Source organism: Thamnophis sirtalis, unplaced genomic scaffold (assembly GCF_051295495.1).
Source record: "Thamnophis sirtalis isolate CommonGarterSnake01/CBP01778 unplaced genomic scaffold, rThaSir2_p1.2 scaffold_10, whole genome shotgun sequence".
Taxonomy (NCBI): domain Eukaryota; kingdom Metazoa; phylum Chordata; class Lepidosauria; order Squamata; family Natricidae; genus Thamnophis; species Thamnophis sirtalis.
In genome coordinates, this window is record NW_028261390.1 from 68,761,776 (window position 1) to 68,774,900 (window position 13,125).

Consider the following 13,125-nt stretch of genomic DNA (forward strand, 5'->3'; position numbering starts at 1 on the left):
CATCAGAGCATGTTAATTACTGTATAAGAAATGCTAATGATCTGATAGTCATTTCAAAAAATCCTTTCTTAGTGGGCCCCTAGAAGCCAAGTGGAACATACGTGCCAAATTTCAAATTTCAAGTGTAGGCTTAATGGTTCTGGAGATTTCGTAATAAGTGAGTGGTATTTGCCTTTTATAGATATAAAAGATATTATCCAATGTTGGATTTGACAACTATTTTTTTCTAGACACAATGTAGAATAGAAATAAGTAGAATAGAAGGTAGACCTAAGGATTTCACATTTATTAGTCTCCCTGCCCTAATGGACTTCTTAAAAAATATTTTGATTGTTATTTTTATGATTTTAATTTTTTTTAAAAAAAATAACAGTTTTTTTTAATTGCCACTAAGCCAAATATAGCACCTACATTCAATGGTATTATTTTCACAACATAGTTTTTTGAGAACAGCCTCATATTATCCAGTTTCTTTAAAATTCTTTTTTGGAGGTGGGTTATTAACTGGTTGATCCATATGAAAAAAGTGACTTCCTTGTCCAAGCTGCAAAAAATAAGGGGACGCACAAGACAATGTTTGTTTGTTAGATTTGTGTGCTGTTTATCTTATCTGGAATGGATGTTTGTTATGCCATTCTGAAAGCTGAAATGAAATAGCCATCAACTCCTGTTCTGAATGGAATATCAGATTCCTATAGAAGAGGGAATATAGGAGGGACGCAGCGGCTCAATGGCTAAGACGCTGAGCCTGTCGATCAGAATGGTCGGCAGTTCAGCAGTTCGAATCCCTAGTGCTGCATAATGGAGGGAGCTCCCATTACTTGTCCCAGCTTCTGCCAACCTAGCAGTTCGAAAGCATGTAAAAATGCAAGTAGAACTATAGGGGCCACCTTTGGTGGGAAGGGGACAGCATTCCGTGCGTTTTTGGTGTTTAGTCATGCTGGCCACATGACCACGGAGACGTCTTCGGACAAAGCTGGCTCTTCGGCTTTGAAATGGAGATGAGCACCGCCCCCTAGAGTCGGGAACAACTAGCACATATGTGCAAGGGGAACCTTTACCTTATAGAACAGGGATGTCAAACTCAATTTCATTGAGGGCCACATCAGGGTTGTGTTTGACTTCAGAGGGGGCAGGGGGGCATGGCCGGAGATGGGGTATAGCCAGGGTGGGTATGGCCAGCTCGACGTCATTCATCAGGGGTACCCTGTGGTAGCCCAGACGGGGCTGGGGGAATCCTCCTGCAGCCTTCTGCCAGTGAAAATGGAGCCCTGAGGGGCTGGACTAGAAGACTTCCAAGGTCCCTTCCAACTCTATTATTCTGTTATTCAACTCCCAGAATTCCCTAGCCAGCCACTTCCACCCGTCTTAAAGGGCCTAAAGTTAGAAATGCTGCATCGGATCAAATAAAGGTGTTAGGAGAATTAGACTTAGCTCGTGGCTTCCTTATACAGACATAAAAAAGAAGAGAAAAAATAATAATGCCAATACAAATACTCAGGAAGCTGCAAAACACCTCAGGTTAGCTTTGCCCTGTCTTCTGAGTAAATTTACACACCTCCAATCATGACAATAGATTGCAACCAGCCTTTATTTTTCCAAATACTTCTTGAGGCAGTATGGCGTTCAGTGACATTCAGGGAAATATTACTCAGGTCAGTTTTCAGGTTTTTGTTTTAGGTTTTTGTTTTTGCTTTCCAGCAAATCAGCTTTACATTTTTTTAAAAAAACATTATTTTAAAATTACGTTTTTTTTAAAAAAAAAAGAAAATTAAGTAAGGGAAGGTGACTGACAGATGCCCAAAGACAGTTCCTATCTTGCTTACATCGGAGGTGATATTCAGCAGGTTCTGACCAGTTCTGGAAAACCAGTAGTGGAAATTTCGAGTAGTTCGGAGAACTGGTAAATACCACCTCTGGCTGGCCCCGCCCCATATCTATTCTCTGCCTCCCGAATCCCAGTTGATGGGGATTTTGCAGTAAACTTTCCCTGGAGTGGGGAGGGAATGGAGATTTTACAGTATCCTCCCCCTGCCACGCCCACCAAGCCACACCCACCAAGCCACGCTCACAGAACCAGCAGTAAAACAATTTGAATCTCACCAAAAGCTTACATCTATTATTCACCTTACAGTATCTCTTTCCCCACCACTGAAATCTGGTATTCAACCTTGACAAACTTAAGGCTATAACTATGCCAGTAGGAGCTAAATACGGCGCTTGGCCTTATTTCTCCCTTGCAAACCCTGGCATTTTGGAAATGCACCTTTTCTATCTGTGTACCAGTCTCCGCTTTTGTGCCTGAAGCGCTTAAAGATCTCCCCAATCGTGGATGTTCGCCGCTTCATTCTGTTTAGTTTAAATCAACAAAGCCAGTAAAACCCTTTGCAAATGTTAGCTTTGAAACGCATGAGAAAGGTTAGCATTCACTTTCTACCGAAGGAGAATCTGACCCTGGAGAGAAATAATCCCATGGTCCCAGTGGTGGGCTTCAAAACTTTTTTAGAACCTAATCTGTAGGTGTGGCCTGTTTTGTGGGAGTAGCTTAGCAGTCATGTCGGCAACCTTAACCACTCAAAGAGCCACAAAGGTCCTAACCGGAAGCCCCCTGTTCAATTCTGGAGCCGACCGGAAGTTTGGTTCCCCCACCATAGAGTCTCCTCCTAGCACGGCATCCTTTTTCCTCTATCTGTCCTAACTGAAAGCCCTATCAATTGTGGAGCCGACCGGCGACAGGGAGCCACAGCAGAGGGATGAAAGAGCCACATGCGGCTCCAGAGCTGCGGGTTGCTGAGCCCAGGTCTAGTTTAATAAAATGGATGAGGAGTGAATGATACCAGTCTTCTAACATCTAAGGGGCTTCCCTCAAAGGGGAGGTCAACCTAGTCTCCAAAGCACCTGAAGACAGAACAAGAAGCAATGGATGAAAACCTATCAAGGAAGGAGCCAACCTAGAATTAAGGAGAACAATCAACCAGTAGAACAGCTTGCCTTCAGAAGTTGTGGGTGCTTCACCACTGGAGACTTTCAACAAGAGATTGAACAGTCATCTCTCTGAAATGGTATAGGGTAGGGGGTTGGACTAGGTGACCTCCAAGGCCCCTTTCCAACTCTATTATTCTATGATCTAAAAGGATATTTGGGCTGCCCAAATAAGCAGGTGGCCAAGCCTAACCCAGATGAACCCACTCAACAGATTGGACATTCATTTGTTTGGGATGGTATTTTCTCATCTTCTCTTCTTTCTCACCTCTCCTCTTTCCTACTACCGCCCCCTATTGGTATATTATGATTTATCAATTGCTGTTTGCACCTTTATAATTTATGATTGTATCTAATGACCTATTTTATGATTTATGACGTATCACTTTGTTGTTTGTACACTGAGAGCTTGTGCACCGGAGACAAATTCCTTGTGTGACCAACCACACTCGCCCAATAAAGAATTCTATTCTATTCTACTCTGTTCTGTTCTATTTTTCATTCCATTATTCGTTTCCAGTTTGTTTTATTCTATTCTACCCTACCCTACTCTACTCTATTTTCATTCCATTATTCTCTTCTATTCTTTTTTATTCTATTCTATTCTACTCTATTCTTTCTTCATTCCTCTATTATATTTTATTCTTTTTATTCTATTCTGTTCTATTCTATTTTTCATTCCATTATTCGTTTCTATTCTATTCTCTTCTACCCTACCCATCTCTACTCTATTTTCATTCCATTATTCTATTCTTTTTTATTCTATTCTATTCTATCCTACTCTACTCTACTCTTTCTTCATTCCTCTATTATATTATATTCTTTTCTATTCTGTTCTGTTCTATTTTTCATTCCATTATTCGTTTCTATTCTATTCTGTTCTGTTCTATTTTTCATTCCATTATTCATTTCTAGTTTGTTTTATTCTATTCTACCCTACCCTACTCTACTCTATTTTCATTCCATTATTCTATTCTTTTTTATTCTATTCTATTCTATACTACTCTACTCTACTCTTTCTTCATTCCTCTATTGTATTATATTCTTTTCTATTCTGTTCTGTTCTATTTTTCATTCCATTATTCGTTTCTATTCTATTCTATTCTGTTCTGTTCTATTTTTCATTCCATTATTCGTTTCTAGTTTGTTTTATTCTATTCTACCCTACCCTACTCTACTCTATTTTCATTCCATTATTCTATTCTATTCTTTTATTCTATTCTATTCTACTCTATTCTTTCTTCATTCCTCTATTATATTTTATTCTTTTTATTCTATTCTGTTCTATTCTATTTTTCATTCCATTATTCGTTTCTATTCTATTCTATTCTACCCTACCCATCTCTACTCTATTTTCATTCCATTATTCTATTCTTTTTTATTCTATTCTATTCTATCCTACTCTACTCTACTCTTTCTTCATTCCTCTATTGTATTCTATTCTTTTCTATTCTGCTCTGTTCTATTTTTCATTCCATTATTCCTTTCTAGTCTGTTCTATTCTATTCTACCCTACCCTACTCTATTTTTCATTCCATTCTTGTATTCTATTCTTTTTTATTCTATTCTGTTCTGTTCTATTTTTCATTCCATTATTCGTTTCTATTCTATTCTACCCTGCCCTACTCTACTTTATTTTTCATTCCATTATTCTATTCTATTCTTTTTTATTCTAGTCTGTTCTATTCTACTCTACTCTTTCTCCATTCCTGTATTGCATTGTGTTGCATTCCATTATTCTCTTTTCTTCTCTCCTCTTCTGCATTCCATTAATCTATTCTGTTCTGCTCTGCTCTAAGACTCCTGTCCTGCGAAGAAGGCTGGACTAGAAGACCTCCAAGGTCCCTTCCAGCCCCAGGATTCCACATGCCCCTACCTTGTGGGAAGCTAACCCATGGAGACCTGCCCTCTCTCCCTCCGCTTAGCCTCGAGGCTTATACACGGATCAAACCAGGAGCTGGGATTGAGTGACTTTCCGCTCCCCCCCCCCACCAGACGCTTTTCCCCCCTTTTCCCTCGGATCGGATGCTCTGCTTCGCTCAGCCTAAAGACGCCGCAGGAGCAGCTGGGAGACTCTCCCCTCCAGTTGAAGACCACGGGGTTGCCGTCTCGCCCCCTCCTGCAGGGATCCCAGGGATCACCCCCTCTCCCCACCCCACCCCGTCGCCTGCCTCTCTGCTCCAGCCAGCAAGCCCGCCCCCTGGAGGGAAGGCCCGCCAGCGCAAGCAGCCCCCTTGGCTCAGCCAGACGCCCCAACCTTTCTGAATATTTCATCCCACCCGGCCGGCGGGGTGGGCAGCCACTGAGCTCTTCAAAGCTCGGGATCCCCTCGCTTGATCCCCTTCCTTCCTTCTCTCCTTCCTGCCCTTCTCCTTTGCTCCCACCTCAGGGAGGGGGCGACGGAGGGGGAAGGGGGGGGTGGAGAGATCGCTTTGGTGAAAAAGTTCTCCTCTCCTCCTCTTCTCCTCCTCTTCTTTTTCTCCTTCTTTCTTCTCTTCTTCCTCTTCCTCCCCCTCCTCCTCTCCCCTTTTTCCTCCTTCGACCCCTTTCTTCTCCTCCTCCTCTTCCCCCTCCTTGTTCTCTCCTCTTCTTCTTCTTCCTCCCTTCCTCCCCTCCTCCTCTTCTTCTTCTTCTTCCTCCCCTCCTTCTCCTCCTCCTCTTCTTCCCTTCCTCCTCCTCTTCCTCCTCCTCTTCTTCTTCTTTTTCTTCTTCTTCCTCCTCCCCTCTTCTTCCCCTCCTTCTCCTCCGCCACCGACCCCTTCTTCTCCTCCTCGTCCTCTTCTTCTTCCTCCCCTTCTCCTCCTCCTCCTCTCTTCTTCCTCCCCCCCTTCTCCTCCTCCGACCTCTTCTTCTCTTCCTCCTCCTCGCCTTCCTCTTCCTCCCCCTCGTTCTCCTCCACCTCCTCCTTCTCCCCCCCCCCTGCTTCTCCCCTTCTCCTTCTCGTCCTCCAGCTCTTTTTTCCTGTTTGGTTTTTAACCTCCGTCCACCCACCCCCTCCTCCAGCCAAGGCTCCGGCTTCGCTCCCCCGCTCCTGTCGGCCGAGTTTCTTTCCTAGGAGGGAGGGGGAAATCCGTTCGGGGTGGGAGGGGGCGGAGGTGGAAACCCACGCGAGACCACCACCACCACCACCACCACCCACACCCGCGTAGTTTCTTGGCAAGAGCCAGCGGTGGATGCTTGGCCCGCTGAGATCGCCGCGTGGTCTCCCCTCCCCGCAGCTTTCTCCCCCCCCCCCCCCCGCCGGCCGGAGCGTGCGTAAAACCGGGGGAAGCGCCGCCGAGGCTGGCATTTAAGAGCCGAAGTTGCCTGGGGCCAAAGCTCTTCGCGGCAGAGCAGAGCAAGGCGCCGGGATGCCACCTTGAGGACTAGAAGCATCGCGCTTGGCGGAAACTTTTCTCTCTCTGCCCCGGCGCCAGGCCGGAGAGAAGCGGCGGGAGGGGGGGGGCGTCGAGACAGGCCGAGGAGCCGCAGCCGGGCCCGGAGGAGGAGGAGGAGGACCGGTGGGGGGGGGGCGACGAGCGGCGGCGGCGGCGGCGCCCTTCTGCCAAAGGACGAGCCCGGGCGGGGAAAGACGGAGGGAGCGGCGGCGGCGGCGGGCCGGCGCTGCTTCACGATGTGGCCGGCTGGCACGGCCGCCAAGCTGTCGGCTCCGCGGGACTCGGCGCTGCGGAAAGCGGCGTTCTCCGGCAACCTCTCGGCTCTGCCGCTGCACCTGGGGCCCAGCGGTCGGAGCGTGCGGGTCTTCATCAGCGCCAACCCCGAAGGTGAGGCAGGGAAGGGCGGGCAGGGTGGCCGGGCTGCCTTCCTTCCTTCCTTCCTTCCTTTCCTCCCTCCTTCTTATTTCACTTGTCTCCCTCCCTCTTTCCATTCCATCCTTCCTTCTCCCTCCTTCCTTCCTTCTGATTTCACTTGTCTCCCTCCCTCTTTTCCCTCCTTTTGTTCTTCCTTCCTTTCTATTTCACTTGTCTCCCTCCCTCTTTCCATTCCATCCTTCCTTCCTTCCTTCCTTCCTATTTCAGTTGTCTCCCTCCCTCTTTCCATTCCATCCTTTCTTCCTTCCTTCCTTCCTTCCTTCCTTCCTTCTTATTTCACTTGTCTCCTTCCCTCTTTCCATTCCATCCTTCCTTCTCCCTCCTTCCTTCCTTCTGGTTTCACTTGTCTCCCTCCCTCTTTTCCCTCCTTCTGTTCTTCCTTCCTTTCTATTTCACTTGTCTCCCTCCCTCTTTCCATTCCTTCCTTCCTTCCTTCCTTCCTATTTCAGTTGTCTCCCTCCCTCTTTCCATTCCATCCTTTCTTCCTTCCTTCCTTCCTTCCTTCCTTCCTTCCTTCCTTCCTTCCTTCTTATTTCACTTGTCTCCTTCCCTCTTTCCATTCCATCCTTCCTTCTCCCTCCTTCCTTCCTTCTGATTTCACTTGTCTCCCTCCCTCTTTTCCCTCCTTCTGTTCTTCCTTCCTTTCTATTTCACTTGTCTCCCTCCCTCTTTCCATTCCATCCTTCCTTCCTTCCTTCCTTCCTTCCTTCCTATTTCAGTTGTCTCCCTCCCTCTTTCCATTCCATCCTTTCTTCCTTCCTTCCTTCCTTCTTATTTCACTTGTCTCCTTCCCTCTTTCCATTCCATCCTTCCTTCTCCCTCCTTCCTTCCTTCTGATTTCACTTGTCTCCCTCCCTCTTTTCCCTCTTTCCGTTCTTTCTACCTTCCTTGTCTTGATTCAGTTAATATGTGCAAAGCTGGGACAATGATTGGGTGGTTATTACTTCTTCCAAGATGTTATTTCCTTCCTTCCTTCCTATTTCACTTGTCTCCCTGTCTCTTTTGCCTCCTTTTGTCCTTCTTTCTTCTCCTTTCCTCCCTCCTTCCCTCCATTCCTTCCTTCCATCCCTCCCCTCTTATTTCACATCTCCCTCCCTCTTTCCATTCCATCCTTCCTTCGGTCATCTTCCTTCCTTCTCCTTCCTCCCTGCCTCCCTTCCTTCCTTCCTTCCTATTTCACTTGTCTCCCTCCCTCTTTTCCTTCCTTCCGACCTTCCTTCCTTCCCTCCCTCCTTCCCTGCCTCTTATATCACTTGTCTCCCTTCATCTTTTGATTCCATCCTTTTTTCTCTCTCACTTTTTTCTCTCCCTTCTCCTTCCTTCCTTCCCCTCTCTCCCTCCCTCCCTCCTATTTCACTTGTCTCCCTCCCGCCTTTTCCTTCCTCCCTTCTTTTCTTCCTCCCTTCCTTCCCTTGCTTGGATCTCCTTGGAGCTGTGCCTTTGGCCGGACTCAAGAGGGGAGGAAACGGGGCAGCCGAGATTCAAGGTTAGCTTTGCACTGGGCTGCCTTCCCATGACACTCAGACCCACCCAAGGGGTCTGGAGCCCATTTAGGCTCGTGCGGGGGATTGCTAGCTAATCCTAATCCTGATTTAGGCAAGAAAAGGCCATGGGTAAGGAAGCCGGGATGCAGCTTCCTAGCAGGGCCTCACATCAGAGGATCTGCTCTTGTTTCTCATTTTTATTTTTCATTTCTACTCCGACTGTAAAGAGGAGGTGGGGGGGGGGGGTTAGTACCGCTGCTGCCACAGTCCTAAAGCCAGCTTTAAAAGAAAGCAGGGTCGCCAGTCTGGGGAGAAGGGAGGGAGGTGTTTAAGAGTGTTTGCAAAGTTTCAAAGACAGTTGTTTTGTCTGCAGAAGCCTCTCCCCCCCTCCCCTCTTTCTTTCTTTTTTTAAAGAAGACGTTTTAAAAAAGCAAAAGTTGATTTCTCTGGAGGCATCAGCATTAGCAGGCTGCCTGTAAGGCCTGCAGTTCATCTTATTTGCCCTAGGAAAAAAAGCAGCATTTTCTGGCAACTAAGTGACTAGAAGGTGCTATTTTCCCCCCTAATTCAGAGGAGAGTGAGTGAGTGAGTGAGTGAGTGAGTGAGTGAGTGAGTGAAGGGAGGGAGGGAGGGAGGGAGGGAGGGAGGGAAGGAAGGATGGATGGAAAGATGGAAAGAAAGGGAAAGAAAAAGAGAGAGAAAGAAAGATGGAAGGAAGGAAAGATGGAAAGATGGAAGGAAGGAAAGATGGAAAGAAAGGGAAAGAGAGAGAAAAGGAAGGAAGGAAGAAAAAGAGGGAAGGAAAGAAATGGAAGGAAGGAAAGATGGAAAGAATGGAAAATAGAAAGAAAAATAAAGAGAGAGACAAAGGAAGATGGAAGGAAGGAAAGATGGAAAAATGGAAAGAAAGAAAGAAAGAAAGATGGAAGGAAAGAAATGGAAGGAAGGAAAGAGGGAAAGGGAAGAAGAGAAAGAGAGAGAGAGAGAAAGATGGAAGGAAAGATGGAAGGAAGGAAAGGTGGAAAGAAAGGGAAGGAGAGAGACAGAGAGAGAAATATGGAAGGAAAGAAATGGACGGAAGGAAAGATGGAAAGGGAAAGAGAAGGAGAGGAAGAGAGAAAGAAAGATGGAAGGAAAGAAATGGAAGGAAGGAAAGATGGAAAGAAAGGGAAAGAGAGAAAGAGAGAGAGAGAAATATGGAAGGAAAGAAATGGAAGGAAGGAAAGATGGAAAGGGAAAGGGAAGGAGAGAAAGAGAGAGAAAGAAAGATGGAAGGAAAGATGGAAGGAAGGAAAGGTGGAAAGAAAGGGAAGGAGAGAGAGAGAAATATGGAAGGAAAGAAATGGACGGAAGGAAAGATGGAAAGGGAAAGAGAAGGAGAGGAAGAGAGAAAGAAAGATGGAAGGAAAGAAATGGAAGGAAGGAAAGATGGAAAGAAAGGGAAAGAGAGAAAGAGAAAAAGAGGAGAGAAAGAGAGAAAGAAAGAAAGATGGAAGGAACGAAGGAAAGATGATGGAAGGACTAAAGATGGAAAGAAAATGGAAAGCAGAAAAGAGAAAAAGAAAGAAGGAAGGAAAGAAAGAAAGAAAGAAAGAAAGAAAGAAAAAAAGAAAGATTGATCTTCTTGTCAAAGAGATTCAGTAAAATGTTCTCTTTCAGTCTTTTGTAGAAAGTGGGAAAAGTCTTGAACGCTGCATGACAGCTTCGTTTCACGGAAGGCCCTTCACCTTTCACCACAATCTGTGAGGCCATTGTGCGGGGGGGGGGGGGGGCAGGCTTCACCTGGGGAGTTATGTCCTCGTATTGAAAGCGCCAAACTTTCCCTTCCTGCTCCACTTTTCTATGTATGTCAATTAACAACTTTCCAAAACGGGAATTCAAAGCAGCTCTTTTGAGCTCTGCGACCAGGAACCGATCAGAACAATTCTGAAACCAAATCCTTGTTTTGTTGAGTGCTTCCCCCGTTTAAGATACGTCAGAACTGTTAATGCATTTATTTTTAAAAAACAAAAACCCAGATGAAATGGACTCCTGAACTCTTTTGAAAACCTACCGGGTTTCCCCGAAATTAAGACAGGGCCTTATTTTCTTTTCACCCCCCAAAATAAGTGCTTGGCCTTATTATTATTTTTTAATAATTGCTTTTATTTTCAGACAAACACACAACCCATATAACATAAAAGCCTCTTCAATTACACACAGTGTGTCGATTGGTTACAAGGTCTTTCTGTGTCCTTTCCATAGTCCTCGCTTGAATTTTTACCTAAATTCCCATACTGGCAATCAAGATACCTTTGCATACGTTGTTATCATGCTTCCTCCTATTCTAAGTCATTCAATCGTTTTAGCATTGATAACATTCTCTAATAGTTTCCGATTCCATGTTTTTTTCCCCATTATTAGTATCATCAATCTAATATACATGTATACAAATTGTTATAATTATGAAACATCCATTAAGCCCAGCTATTATTACATCCTTTCAACACAAGGCATATTAAATTTGAAGTAAGTTTACATTATGGCATTTTATTACATCATCCTGAAATCATCCAATATTTTTGAGGCAGGGAGCCTGGGCACCTCATGGCTGCTGCTGTGTTGCAATATTTTCAGGGAGGGCTTATTTTCAGGGGAGGGGCTTATTTTAACGCATGCACTCAAAGGTCCGATTGGGCTCATTATCCAGGGAGGTCTTATTTTCCATGACCCGACAAAAGCGCGAACGTCATAAGCGCGCCGACAACAGCGTGCCAACAACAGCGCGCCGACAGAAGCGCGATTTAATTTAAGGTAAGATTTACAGTTAGGTTTAGGGTTAGGGTTAGGGTTAGGGTTAGGTTTAGGGTTACGTTACAGCATGCTTCTGTCGGCGCGCTTTTGTCGGCGCGCTTTAGGGCTAATTAGTCGCTCATTCGTCGCGCGGTTTTGTCACCGCGCTTTAGACACCGTGGTTTAGTCAGGCGCGGTTTTGTTGTGCGCGCATTTGTGGTGGAACCCTTATTTTCAGGGAAACAGAGTAAGAACATGCAGATGACACAATCCCACTGTATTTAACGTGCTACTCCCGGTGAGTAACGTCTCCTTGCTGCTTGCCCTATGCCCAATTTTACTTCGCCCTTGAGTGGAAAGTTCATTAAATGATATTGCTCTTCAGCCTGCTTGATGACAACAGACATTCCTACCTGTCTGGGGTTTTATGATTATGATATTATTATTGTTGTGTCCAGATCCTCAGTTGAAATATAGCGGGAGAGAAGATCGACTCCTCTGAAACTCGGAGTTGGAAGCCGATGTACATAGTGTCCCAGGCAAACTGGCAGGCGGCCCACTGCTTTAAAAAAGAACAGTAAAGAGATGAGAAAAAAAGATGTTTCTAATTTCTTTGGCAACAGAAAAAGAGATTGAAGCCTTCATTTGCAGAGAGGCAGACGGTCTTTTCCCCGAGTTGTTTATTGCCCAAGATGAAAACCCCGGCTCGTCTGCTGAATTATTATCTCCACAAGAGACATGGCTACTTGGGAGAGGAGCCTCACACGCCCTCTTCACGGGAGGCCTTCATTCATTTCCTCTTTTATATCTAATTATCGCTGTCTGATTCAGACCGAGTTTGGGGGGGGGTGTTGGAGAAAGGGCAGTTGGAAGCAAGTTTTTGCGAAGGGAACTGTCCATGGTACTGAACATAAGGGTGTGTTGGAAACGATAGGATAGGATAGGATAGGATAGGATAGGATAGGATAGGATAGGATAAGATAAAAGAGAAGAGAAGAATGGAATGGAGAATAGAATGGAATGGAAGGGTACAATAGAATAGAATAGAATAGAATAGAATAGAATAATGTAGGATAGGATAGGATAGGATAAAAGAGAAGAGAAGAATGGAGAATAGAATGGAATGGAAGGATAGAATAGAATAGAATAGAATAGAATAGAATAGAATAGAATAGAATAATGAAATATAGGACAGGACAGGACAGGACATAGAAGAATGGAGTGGAATGGAATAGAATGGAATGGAGTGGAATGGGGTAGAATAGAATAGAATAGAATAGAATAGAATAGAATAGAATAGAATAGAATAGAATAGAATAGAATAGAATAGAATAATGAAATATAGGATAGGATAGGATAGAACATAGAAGAATGGAATGGAGTAGAATAGAATAGAATAGAATGGAATAGAATAGAATAATGAAATATGGGATAGGATAGGATAGGATAGGACATAGAAGAATGGAATAGAATAGAATAGAATAGAATAGAATAGAATAGAATAGAATAGAATAGAATAGAATAATGAAATATAGGATAGGATAGAACATAGAAGAATGGAGTGGAATGGAGTAGAATAGAATAGAATAATGAAATATGGGATAGGATAGGATAGGATAGGATAGGATAGGATAGGATAGGACATAGAAGAATGGAGTGGAATAGAATAGAATAGAATAGAATAGAATAGAATAGAATAGAATAGAATAGAATAGAATAGAATAGAATAGAATAATGAAATATAGGATAGGATAGAACATAGAAGAATGGAGTGGAATGGAGTAGAATAGAATAGAATAATGAAAGATAGGATAGGATAGGATAGAAGAATGGAGTGGAATAGAATACAATAGAATACAATAGAAGAATGAAATGAAGGATAGGAAAGGATAAGATAGGATAGGATATGGAAAGAATAGAATTAGAATTAGAATTCTTTGTTGGCCAAGTATGATTGGACATCCAAGGAATTTGTCTTCGGTGCATAAGCTCTCAGTGTACATCAAGATACAAGCAATAAATCACGATAATAGTCATCGTAAATACAGTTGCTCCCCCCAAAAAAATCATTCAAA

General features: G+C 44.3%; 1 protein-coding gene across 1 annotated transcript in view; it reads left to right on the forward strand.

Annotated features, from left to right (window-relative positions):
* Positions 1-6,583: 6,583 nt before the first annotated feature.
* NWD2 (NACHT and WD repeat domain containing 2) overlaps positions 6,584-13,125 on the forward strand; it is a 58,597-nt gene continuing 52,055 nt past the window's right edge. The window contains exon 1 of the mRNA XM_087724801.1: positions 6,584-6,746. Within this exon, the coding sequence (XP_087580927.1) occupies positions 6,596-6,746 (151 nt within the window). The 5' untranslated portion in view covers positions 6,584-6,595. The remainder of the gene's footprint in view (positions 6,747-13,125) is intronic.